This window comes from Canis aureus, chromosome 27 (genome assembly GCF_053574225.1).
Source record: "Canis aureus isolate CA01 chromosome 27, VMU_Caureus_v.1.0, whole genome shotgun sequence".
Classification (NCBI taxonomy): domain Eukaryota; kingdom Metazoa; phylum Chordata; class Mammalia; order Carnivora; family Canidae; genus Canis; species Canis aureus.
Window position 1 is genome coordinate 41562968 of NC_135637.1, and position 13849 is coordinate 41576816.

General features: G+C 36.4%; 1 protein-coding gene across 2 annotated transcripts in view; it reads right to left on the reverse strand.

The window, feature by feature from the left end:
- PCDH15 (protocadherin related 15) overlaps positions 1-13849 on the reverse strand; it is an 869139-nt gene that overhangs the window by 151039 nt on the left and 704251 nt on the right. For both annotated transcript variants that reach the window (XM_077874888.1, XM_077874887.1), the window contains exons 23-24: positions 5717-5857; positions 3766-3878 (exon numbers count right to left, since the gene is read on the reverse strand). In XM_077874888.1, coding sequence (XP_077731014.1) covers positions 3766-3878; positions 5717-5857 — 254 coding nt within the window. The remainder of the gene's footprint in view (positions 1-3765; positions 3879-5716; positions 5858-13849) is intronic.

Below are 13849 nucleotides of genomic sequence, written 5' to 3' on the forward strand. Positions count from 1 at the left end.
ATTATATTTGTACAGTTGTCAACATATGGGTCCCAAGGGTCTCCACTTCACCCATCCATACGGGGCCATATGGGGAAAGGTTAAATCAGGCCGAGAAGCAGTGCAGGACAGACTGTTCCACATTTTATTGGCCAGAACTCAGCCCCAGGGCTCCACCGAGCAAGTGGGGCTGGGAAATGAAGTCTAGCTGGGTGTCCAGGAGAGCGAAGAAAGGACTGGGAGGCATCCAGACTCTGGTGTATACGTCAAAAACCTTCAAGGGCACGGAGAGGTGATTGATTATGATTAGCCCTAGACCTTTTATTTATTTTCAATAATTCATTCCATACTTTAGGTCAAATGTAAGCTTCCTTAAACATTTAAATTCAATTATTGGGACTTACTCAAAATAGTGTCTTCTGCTAATGTTTGATATGGCTTTTTTATTATTCAAGTTTTCTAAGAATCGGATAAAAAAGAAAACAATCTTGCTCAGTGCCCAAGTCCTGCTGCATTCATTATAGCAATTAAATCACTTCTTAGGACTTTCTTCATAAACCGTAGGATGCAACTAGATTACCTAATTGCCTTTATGTATCAGGGTAACAAATGGACGGGGATCGTCAAGGGCAGTATTTGCAAATGTTAGAAATGTTCTTCCAGAAGGTCAAAAATTCTTCCACATGCATTCATGTGACTCCTCTTAATTTTAGCACCAAGTAATTGGCAGGGTTTTTTTTTTTTTCTTCTTCTCTAAGTTAACAACTTTATTAATAGAATCTATTTGCAGCTAGTAGTTGGATGCAGAGAAGGTAAGAAACGGTAAATTATGCATTGAACAAAACATTTTTATTTTTAAAAGTGGCATAAATAAGGCAATTTAAAAAAGAAAGCTAAATGAGCAAAGCCCCGATGAGATCTATGACCTTGGCTTTACTGCCACAATATTTTAGCCGAAAGAGTTAACAAGCAATGTGCCGCGGAAGTCTGGAGGCACATTGCTATTAGTAGGAATGAGCTGCGGATGCAAGCTAGGAGAAAAGGGACACCATTTACTGAGCTTATTCAGAGGGACAGTGTTGGGCACCACCACCCCTTCCCTCTCTGGCGCCTCCAAGGAAGGCCTGGATGGGATGAGAACTCTGGAGGAACACACGTGGGCCTTTGGTTCAGAGGGATTTTTGGACCCACTCTGAATAGTAAGTACATCTTTTGTGAGCATCAAATCCAGCTAAGTTGGTGAGAAACACAGTGACTTTATGTGTCCACTTTGGTTCTTGAGAAGCCACGATGAACACATTCAGGGAAGGTCGCTAGAAGCAGAAGACTGCGCATCCCATAGCAAGGAACTGGAGTTCACAGTTGCCATGCCAACAAAAGAGGAAAGGATTGGTTAACTATGGACAGAGGAAGAAAATGGTCTTTCAAACGGACTGAATGAGGATTCTTCCTGTTTTAAATATGGTTTACATCTCAGTGGTTTACATATGTGTGCTATGTACTGCTTGGATATTGCAAAGGCAGCTTTCCTTGAAAGGTTTTATTTATTTGTTTTAGAAAGACAGAGTGAAACACATGAGGTGGGAGAGGGGCAGAGGGAGAAAATCTCCAGCAGATCCCCTTTGAGCATAAAGCCCTACTTGGGCTTGATCCCACAACCCTGAGATCACTATCTCGAGATCATGACCAGAGCCGAAACCAAGAGTGTGACACTTAACCAAGTGATCCACCCAGGTGCCCAAGGCAGCTTTTTATAAAAGGAAAACACTACATGGTTCAGTGTGGTAAATGTTTCCAGACATCACTCGCCTCCTCTCCCAGGATCTTAGCCCTGGCTCTAACTTAACAATGCTTAGGTAGTTCTTAGAAATTATCAAAGCAAAAACAAAAACAAAAAACAAAAAACAAAAAAACCCAAAAATTATCAAAGCAATGAAAATCTAAATATTAGAATATGATCAAATATTCTATGAAATCTTCATTTTTCTTGAGCCTTAGATAGTATCATTATGTAATGCCTAATTTGTCTCTGCGCAGACTAAACTATGAAAATATCCCAGAAATCAATACATCCTCCCATATTGTTTACTTCTATATGTACTAATTCTTTGGCATGGAACATGCCTTCCGTATTTTTGCAGAGTGGCTAAACCATATTTTCTTTTCAAGAAACGGCTTAAAACGATGTTGTTCATGTTTAGATCCAGTGAAACATTTCTCTAGCACACTTCCCCTGCACAGTGAGGTTCTATTATTGTGTCTTCGAATAGTATTGTTATTTTTCATTTGTGTAGTTTCCACTCATGGCTGTGAGCCCCCTGGAGCACCATGCCTAGATGCTTTTTAATGCTATGTCCAAAATAAGTAAATAGTAAATATGTAGTATGTAGTGAGTCTCCTTCAAATGTTTGTGGGAAAACTATCTCTTATGGGTTCTCACATTCTAATACAAGAATATTCATGTTTTAACTCAAAACAGTATCATGAAAGAAAGATCTACTATATTTTCAGGAACCCATTATAAATCTTTCACTCATATGCATTCATGAAGCAAACATAAAATAAAATAAATTTAATTATTTTTTAAATAAATTCTTCACTTCCTAAGAATATCTGACTGCTTATGCATCTATGTATCTGCATGTCCCTCTATTTATTCATCTATCTATCTATCTATCTATCTATCTATCTATCTATCTATCATCTATCTATCTATCTATCTATCTATCATCATCTATCTACGTGCATGCTGTGGACTGAATTGTGTCCCCCTAAAAATCGATATTTTGAAGTCCTTAACCCTCAATGGCATGGTATTTAAAGATGAGGCCTTTGAGAGGTAATTAGGTTTAGATGAGGTCATGAGGGTGGGGCCCTAATCTTGGGATTGATGCCCTTTCAAGAAGAGGCAGCAGAGATCTTGCTTTCTCTCATTCTCCTCTGTGTGAGGACTCAACAAGGAGGCAGCCATCCACAAAGCCAGGAAGACGGCTCTCACCAGAACCCGACCATGCTGCCACCCTGACCTCAGACTTCCAGCCTCCAGAACTGTGAGAAAATAAACTTCTGTTTCAGCCACTCAGTCTGTGATATTTTGTTACAGAAACCCGACTTGAGACACTAGCTCTATAGCTATACATATAATATATATTATACACATAAACGTACACGTACATCCTTACTTTCTCTTCCCTGGTTATACAAAAAATATCATTTCAGATTCATGTCAAATTATGTATCTGGTAATAACAAGAAACTAAATATCTACTACTTCCCACTATTGGGATCATTAATAAGGTGCAGTTTAAACCCCAAAATATAATGTTGTATATTTCAAAGATTGCATTAGTTATTTTTAAAGATTTTATTTATTTCTTTTAGAGAGAGGAAAGAGAGTACAAGCAGGGTGAGGGAGAGGGACAAGCAGACTGTGTGCTGAGGATGAAGCCTGACAAGGGTCTAGATCTCATGACCCTGAGATCACAACTTGAGCCGAGATCGAGAGTCAAACGCTTAACGACCTGAGCTACCCAAGTGCCCCAACACGTTAATCATTTTTAAAGGATCCATTATTCACTAAACATTATTAAAACTGGTATTTTTAGGCTAAATTACTTTAACCATACTAACTTTTTAAATAAATGTAATACTATGCTAATTTAGAAAAAAAACTTATAATTGGAAGGCCACTTCATTGATCAATTCATATTGAATTAGTCTGGAGGGCTCAAAACAAAGCAGCACAAAAAACCTTTACATATTACAAAAGCCAATAGGAATCAATACCTATATTCCTCTTGTGTGAAGCGTGGGATTTCTCCAGGATGTAAGACGAGAATTTTCACTGTGGCACTGCTGGACATCACAGGCTCACCATCGTCAAAAGCAACAACCACCAGCTTAAAAAGTAATAAAAAATCATGTTAAAGAATATTAATAAGAAGAAAATAAAGCATCATTTTTTAAATATAAAGCATCGTTTTTAATTATTGGTCTGCCTGGTCCAGGAGGGGGAGTGATGATCATTTCCTCGCTGTCTTCCAGGCAGTAGTCATTGTCTTAGGGTACGTTACATATATTCTCACCTACTCTTCACAACAGTCCCACCAGGTGGAGGTTTTATTTTCATTTCTGAGACAAGAAAACTCAAAGTGGAGTTACTAACCCCATGATAGAGCACCCAGCAAAACAGGTGTAGGATACTACATCTCTCCAATGATTAAACAGATTTCTCTTCCACAGTCCCACTGGTGCCTACAGTAAAAACATGTGCCATTATGAGCACAGACACTTATTTAAAAAGTGTTAAATTCAGTCACATCAATAGCAAAAAGCTAATTAGCTTTCTTATAAAAAGAAATTAATTTTTCCAGCAAATTAATTGTCTGCAAGATTATAGGGCAGAAATACTTCACTCTGGAGGATAAAACTGCAAGCCTTTATAGTTTAACACACTCAGATATATACTCTCTTAAAAGTATATAAAACCAAGTTCATACTGTATAGTAGAAGCTGTTCAAATGATGCTAACTGCAGAAAAAAGCTTTTGTTTGAAGACATCTCAAGTAATGATATTTATTACTACAATGTTGTTTACGGTTGATCTTTTTTGGATAAAGTATATCATGTCAAGAATAATTCTTCTACTTAAGAAATGTTAAATATTTTCAATATTATGTGTTTCTCTGGAATGTGCATAATTTTGGATGCTTCCGTCTACTAATTTAAACCAATTCAACCTAGACCATGAAACCATAACCAAGGATCATCCTTAGGCCCATGATTTATATTTGGGTTAATACCTTACAAACAGAACAATTGCTCCCAACAGTGGTAAGCTTATGTGAGGCACAGTACTCACTGACCCTTAACAATGAGGGCATTTCCTCAATGCAGGGTCGAAGGCTTTATTCACAATGAAAAAAATATTCTAAGTAATTACAGAAAATGGAAACTCTAAAACATTTAATAAAATAGATTATTTATGAAAATAGTGAAAGGTAGTAATATTTCAAATTTTCCTGAGGTATAATTTATCATGAATCCAGAAATTTGACCCAACAATACTGCCTCTCACTACTTAAGGAAAAAAAATCAGATAAGTGGCAAATGATATTTGCACAAGGAGTTTCACAAGCAAATATTATTATAACAAAAAATTAGAAAAAAGCTAATTATCCAACAACAAAGTATTAGACAAAAAAATAGTGCATTCACATACCAGAACATCATTCAGACATGAAAATAATATCATCAACCATATTTATTGTCATGGGCAAAATATTATTAAGATAAAAAGCAATATAATAATAAGATAATATTATTTTTGAACACATATATATGTATAGTTGCATTTTCATGGAATGTCATCATAAGAATAGATATTAAACTGGTAAATTCTAGTTATCTCCAAGATGTGAAATATCAAGTGTGTTTTTTATTTCTTTGCGCTAACCTGTACTTTCTAAGTGTCTATGTGGTAAAAACATACATTATTTTGTTTTGTTGTTGTTGTTTTTGTTTTGTTTTGTTTTGTTTTTTTAGTTTTTAAAGCCTTTTTATTTAAGAGAGAGAGAGAGAGAGAAGCAAGGAAGGAAGGAAAGGAAGGACATACATTATTTTGTAATTTAAAAACCATTAAAAGGAGAAAAATGGAAATAAGTATGGTCATAGGTTAAAGTGTACGTTCAAATGTTCAATATCAAAGAGATCACAGTAAGGGAAACACTACACTGACCTTAAAAATTGTTGTAGGCTCTTCATTAAGATTGACTCGAGTTATTACTCTTCCAGAATCTTCTTCTACGTCAAAAATACTGGCAGGATAAGGAAACTGGACATCATCCACTCTGTACCTCACACGACTTGCAGGTAATCCCTAAAGTGAAATTATATATTATTAATTCACTTTCACAGAATTAAAACAAAAGGTATATGGTGCCAAACCGGTCTATAAAATGCATGGCCTTTAGAAGTGAAAAATCATATTTAGCATTCACACCTCTAGGCTTCAAATGCAGCAGAATCTCTGTTTCTTTTGGATGACTCAATCTTAATCAACGAAGTATCTTCACTCCCTGTTATTGAAAATTATTTATGCGAAAGAATAAATTAATGGTTGTCGTGGGCATCTCCTCTTCCATTTTCCTTTAATTATAGGACTCTCACCTGACCTAAACACCATGTCTGCTGAACAGTGGACCTTCTGTGACAATTATAAATTATATTCTTTAGTTGTGCTTATTTGAACTCTGACACTAAGAGAATGATGAAGCATGGAGGACTCTTGTAAAGTAGAGGGACGGGTATGGAAGTGGAGGAGACAGAAACTATTTACCATCTGCTCTTTGTTGTTAAACAGGCTAGGTTTTTTTTCATAAATAAATTAATCCTCACAACAATCCTTTAGGGTAACATTAGTAATGATGATGAGAGCAATAATAGTAAAATAATGAGAGCTAACATTTGTTGAATGCTTATTATGTCTAAGAACTATACTAAAGATGATACATGTATATGCTACTGCCCATTTTTTTTTATTTTTAGTTAATGAACTTGAGGCTTATAGGGAGTGAAAGGATGTTGCATTGCCCCAGATATAAACCAACATAAGTCTAGATATTTAAAAAATCATTTTCTTATGAGAAATAAATATTTGATATAGTTTTTAAAGACTACAATAAAAACAGTCAAACTGCTGGACATCCTCAATTACATTAGGGTTTACATTGGTCGTATTTTGAATTACATAAAGTGTCACCAGAATTGCCTAATGTTTTCAGTGCGTAAGCCAGCCCTGGAATTCAAGTAAATAATTTAGGCACAGAGCTAGTATGTGGTAGATTTCACCACAAACTGGAACAGATACTACGTGAACTACTAAATTTCTTGGAGGAAAACACTGCCAAGGCTCAATTCCGGGCACATCTACCTTTTCTACCTCTATTTTCAGCCTCTGCAATCTCGTCCAGTCTCATACCTCTAAACCACTTCTATTTGTTCATAACTCCCAATTAATTCAGGCTGCATTCATCCTTTAAACACCACAGTAACATATACAATGATCAACTTAGATATTTTATTTTTAACTCAACGCATCCCAAACCAGCATCCTGATTTTTCTCTCCTACATGCATACATTCTCCACTTTAGGTCAATGGCCCCATCTTTTACCAAACTGGTCTTTCTGAAAGCCTAGGGATAGCCATTGACCCTTCTCTTTCTCTTGGAAACTGCAACTGGAATAACTCAATGAAAGCATGCCTAATGTGGATCATCCTCATCTCCTCTATCCACCTGTTTCCTCCAGTGGACTCTTTTTCCTACTAATTGACCTTCTACTTCTACTCTATTAAAATTATCTTTAAAAATGTAAACCTTCCCTGAAATGTAAAAATATAAACCATAAACTGAGGGGTTTCTACCTAAGATCAGGAATGAGACAAGGGGGTCCATTCTCACCACTTCTATTCAGTACAGCACTAGAAATCCCAGCCACAGCAATCAGACTAGAAAAATAAATAAAAAGGCAACTAAATTTGTGGAAGAAGTAGAATGCCTACTATCTACAAATGGCATGATATTATATATAGAACCCTAAAGACTCCACCAAAACAATTTATCATCAACTGATAAATGAATTAAGTGAGGTCTCAGGACACAGAGTCAATATGCAGAAATCCTTTGCATTTCTATATATTAATAATGAAATAACAGAAACAGAAATTAAGAAAATAGCCCCATTTACATTTGCACCAAAAATAATAAAATACCTAGGAATAAACATAACCAAAGAGGTGAGAGACTTGTACTCTGAAAACTATAAAACACTGATGAAAGCAACTGTAGGTGACACAAACAAATGGAAAGTTATTCTATTCTCATGGATTGGGAGAATAAATATTGTCAAAATGGCCATACTACCAACAATCAACAAATTTCATGCAATCTCTCTCAAAATACCAGCAGTATTTTCCATAGATCTGGAGCAAACAATCATAAAGTGTGTATAGAACCAGAGAAGATCTAAATAGACAAAGCAATCTTGAAAAAGAAGAACAAAACCAGGGGCATTATAGCGCCAGATTTCAAAATATACTACACAAAGCTCTAGGAATCAAAACAGTATGGTACTGCTACAAAAACAGACACATACATCAATAGAACAGAATGGAGGGCCCAGAAATAAACCAATGATTATGTGGTCAATTAATCTTTGAGTAAGGAAGTAAAAATATGCAATGGGAGGGTCACCTGAGTGGCTCAGCTGGTTAAGCATCTGACTCTTGGTTTTAGCTCAAGTCATGATCTCAGAGTCCTGGAAACGAGCCCAAGTTGAGGCTCCATTCTCAGTGGGAAGCTGGCTTGAGGATTTCTCTCCCTCTTCCTCTGCCCCTCCCTCTGCTTGTGCGTTTTTTTTCTCTCTCTTTCTCTCTCAAATAAATAAATCTTTGTTTTTTAAAAAGAATACGCAATGGGAAAGAGTCTCTTCAATGCATGGTATTGGGAAAACTGGACAGCAACGTGAAAAAGAACACAAGTGGACCACTTTCTTATACCATATATAAAAATAAATTCAAAATGGACTTAAACATTTGTCCTCAAACCATAAAAATCCTAGAAGAGAGCACCAGCAGTAATTTCTCTGACATTGACTCTAGCAACATTTTTTCTACATATGTCTCCCGAAGCAAGGGAAATAAAAGCAAAAATAAACTATTGGGATGCCATCAGAATACAAGCTTTTGCACAGCAACAGAAAGGATAAACAAAACTAAAAGACAACCTACTGAATGGGAGAAGATAATTGCAAAAAACATAAAGGGTTAGTTGGCATCCAAAATGTATCAAGAAGTTAAAGAACACCAAAAGCCTCAAATAGTACCATTAAAAATGTGCAGAAGACATGAATACAGATGGCCAAGGCACACACAAAGATGCTCAACAACACTCAACATCAGGGAAGTGCAAATCAAAACCACAATGAGATATCTATCACCTGACACATGTCATAATGACCAAAACACACACACACACACACACACACACACACATACACACACGAAACAGCAAATGTTGGTAAGGATGAGGAGAAAAAGGAGCCCTCCTGCACTGTTGGTGGGAATGCAAACTTGTGCAGCCACTATGGAATACAGTGTGGAAGATTCTTCAAAAATTAAAACTTCCATTACTGGAATTACCAAAAAATATAAAACTAGTAACTCAAAAAGATATATGCACCCCTATGTTTATAGCAGGATAATTGCAATAGCCAAGATGTGGAAGCAGGTCAAGTGTCCACTGATTATTCCGCCACAAAAAGGCTGATGTATCCATAGGATATTATGCCATTTGTGACAACATGGATGAACCTAGAGGGTTTTCTGCTAAGTGAAATATGTCAGAATAAGAAACAGCAAGCACCATATGATGCAGTGGCCTGTGGAAACTGAAAAACAAAACATAAACAAACAAAAAGCAGAATCAGACCCATAAATACAGAGAATGAACAGATGACTGCCAGAGGGAAGGCAGTGGGGGGGGGTGGGCAAAAGGGGTGAAAGGGCGCAGGAGAAACAGGCTTCTGGTTATAGACTAAGTCATGGGGATGAAGGCACAGCGTAGGGAATGTCATCGTTCTGAGAGTGTCGCGTAGTGACAGATGGGAGCGACACTGGGGTGAACACAGCATAACCTATAAGGGTGACTCACTTGTCATACACCTGAGCTCATCTGACATTGTGTGTCAGATATGATCAAATTAAAAATGTTTAAAAATGGTGATAATGACAGGGGTTGTTGGCGGTCCATTCGCGTGCTCTACTACATGATCAAATAATGTGCAATTCACGCATTCTCAGGTTTGTGCAGACAAGAAATCCAAGAGGTGGTGTGAATAGTAATCATACCTTATAAAAAGGAAATCAAGGTTTTAAGAGTTAGCTCATTGCTGAATTTCCTCAGCTAGTACATTCCAGTGTTCTCACTCAAATGAAACATGACACATAAAACATAAGTCATTACCCATGAACCCAACTTGACATTTACCCTTGGTCTCCTCAAGGCAAGCGTCCTTCCCCATGAGATTGAACAGCCATAAGATTGAGCAAAGGTAACTTGGGAGACATGCTCTAGAATCGGAAGCCCTAGTAAATCCTGCCTTAGGGCCCTGCCCAGGAAGTTACCCCAGCACGTGTTCCATGAAGAGGAATGAAGGAAGAAAGGGCAAAATTACGGAACAAACTTTCAGGAACAGAATTCCCAAGTTTCTGTTAGATTCAGCACCCATCCCATCTATGGTATAACAAACTCTTCCATCAATCACAAATTAGTTACCCAGGAACTTAAAGCATGTTCCTTAGACTCAGCACACTCCCTTCACTCAAGCTGATGTATCCATAGTATATTTTTATTTACACCTTTACCTGATAAAAAGGAAAGAGAAAAAGGTTTAGTATTTCTGAAGGGTTATGTCTCACATGTGTAAAATACTTCCAAACTCTTTTTACCTAAATCCTACTTTATGCTTAAATAATTAAGCCACATATTAGGCAAAGGTAATTGCTTTGGGGAACGCTTCCATTAACATGCTTAGCATTGTCCCTAGGCCATGTATGACGTGAATCAGGTCAAATACGTGGATCCAAGAAGTCTTAAGTATTAGAATTAATACGGTTAATCTGGAAAACAATGTCATTGTAAAAATTCATAAATTCAACCATACTTAAAGAAGCCAGACCGTTGTAAACTTTATCACTTCATGTTATTCATCATTACTATTTGTTAAACACCTAATGCTTGATTCCACTAAAAATTTGAGATCTGATCAAAGTTTTCTAATGGAGAAAATTCACTCAATTGTATTTTTAAAAATAAAATGAAATAGCTCACTGAGTTTATGAATTATGTAGTTCAATAACTATCATATAAAATGACATATAGATATTCAAGCTATCAATTAGTAAATACCAATTTAAATATTAATATTAATTTTGGACCCCAACTATTTGGTGATTTTGATAAATATTTACTTACCAAATAGTTTGTTTTTTCTTAAAATTTAAATTGTGCTAGAAATAGAGGGATCCCTGTTTATGCATACATTTTCCCAATAAGTTCCTGGTTTTCCAGTTGAATCCACTGATCATATTTATTTTTTACAGTAAACCAACTATAAAAACACACAGTTGAGATGAAAATATTTATTACTTTGCATTTTAATTCACAATAAGATAGCAGTACATACATTATGCTGTATCTGTGTATGCATTTATATGCGTATTAAGAGACATTTTTGGACCATCAATACTGAAGGAAGAGCTATCTTTTTATAAAAACGTCAATCTTTTAACATTTTATTACTTTGGCAATAGACTCTTTTTCTATGGCATTTCCAAATTATAATAAAGTCACTAACACTGCGAGCAATTTACAAAACGATCTTCTTCAAGTTCATAGTAAATTAAAACTAGGCTATGGTTTGATTTATAAATGATAAGCAGATGACTTCTTGGTCCTGTACTCTGATCAAATGAATGTATTGGTCTTTATTTAGGACCAAAGAAGTCTTGCGAGGTTACCAGTTAGCCCCCTTGTCTTTAGGCAATACCACCACAAAGACATGGCATCCAGAGTTTGAAAAGGTTTTGGCAAAAGAAAGTTCATAAAAGTTGTTCAAGCCAATGGTGGCATTTCAAGACTTGGATGATCTGAAAGGCTCTTCCTCATGGCCACCCTTGCTGAAAGCCAACCTGTTTGTCCCTGCAGTGAGGGAACGACCTTTCCTTCTCCTCAAGGGACTAGAATTCTTCAGAGCTGTGAAGGCCAACGCTTTACCCCTAGCCTCACTTTGGCAGGATAGATCTAATTCTTTTCATATCATCTGAAAGATTCTTCCCTTGCTTTTCTCTCCGTGTCCACACCTTTACTCATCATAGTTGTTTGGAAATGTATTCCAACTGTAGGCTCAAAAGAATAAAACAAATTGTCTATGTCAAGAAATACTTGAGATAGCCATAGTGGAATCCATTTAATTTCATTCTTTTTTTATTTTAAAGATTTTATTTATTTATTTGAGAGAGAGAGAGAGAGAGAGAGAGAGAGCTAGCAGGAATGAGTAGGGGAAGATGGAGAGGGAAAGGGTGCAGCTAATTGCTCACTGAGCAGGGAACCTGATGTGAGGCTCAATCCCAGGACCCTGAGAGCATGACCTGAGCTGACGGCAGATGCTTCACCCACCGAACCACCCCGGCACCTCATTTAATTTTATTCTCTAGTCAACTAACTAAGCTACAGTGTCTCTTCCTTAGTACAGATATTTTAATATCATGAGGTGAAATGTATTTTGACATTCCAGGCAATGTAAAATTTTGGAAAGGGTCTATAACATAGACTATTTCTATAAATCATGTGGTCCAACATAATTTATAGAAAATCAGTGGGCAATCTCATATGTATGCAATATCCCATAGAAAAAGAAGACTAAACAGTTTTGGAATTTGGCTCTATTTACCTAGCCACCACATAGACATATTGTCAAAAGAAAAAAAATTGCAAAAAAAAAGAATACAGAACAAAACCAAAACAAGACATCAACATTAATTCAATAGGACAATGGTAAAATTCTTTGCAATATTCTCTTCTCAGCAGGCAAGGATGGCAAAAATAAAGTATCCTGTCATTATGACTCTTGGAGTCTTTTGAAGGGTCAATACAATGGGTTCCTTCTTAAAATTTTATGGAAAGTGAGGACATGTGAGAAGCGTAGCAGGACAGCTTTTTTGCAGTCTCCTCACTTACTGTGACAGTGCTTTCTATAAATTCAGCTGACCTTATCTATCTATTGGAGCAAGAATGACTTCAGATAACCATGATTTTGGAAGACTAATGAGATGCCGGTACAGCAATCCTTCTTAATGTCACTTCCGTTCACCACAAGAGCTTGAGATATATATTTTTTTTTCCTCAATTTTCAAGTAAGTGACACATTCTCCTCTAGAGGGATATATTTCCCTAAACAAAATGTTCAAATAAAAAAAAAAACCATGATATGAGCAGAAACTTAATCATTCAATGGATGCAGGAAACTTTGACGTGGCATCACAGAAACTATGGAAATTAAAAATTATATACATATAAATTTAAAAATTATATAAAATATCAGCAATCGAAGATGTTATCAATTATCTCTTTGCTCATACTTAGCAACTTGTTTTTATGTTATGTAGCATAGGAATTAATTCATTAGATGAAGGATTCATTCATTCATTCATTCATTCATTCAACACATTTACTGACTAGACACAGCTGAGTTCTGAGGGTACCAGAAGAACACTGATTGGGAAGATAGAGTTCACCTCATATCCCTGCCTTCTTCATGATCATTGAAAGTAATTCAGCAAGAATGACCTCATTAAACACCAAGCTCACACGTACCCCGATACTCCTCTGTTATTCACTCTGCGGCATCACACTCTGCGGCTAGTTCCTCCCAACATCCAGGTCCAGATGACCCCTCCTCTGCCTCTACCCCCTCACAAGCCATTTTAGTCAATCTTATTCTATTTTCTTTAGGCTAAGTATCCTTATCTGAATTTATGTTACATATTTACTCATTCGTGGATTTGCAGTATATCTCTGTCCTTTGATTATGAGCTCCGTTAGAGCAGATGATTTTTTTCTGCCTTGCCATTAAGAGATCAAAAAAAAAAAAACAAAACAAAAACAAAACAAAACAAAACAAAAACAGACTTGTTAAGTGAATGCTTAAAATATGATCAATACTTATGCATATGTGTATTCTGAACTGACAGGATGCCCAAACCTAGGTCCCTCACTTACATGGTGGCAGTGACTGTAGGTGGGACACCCA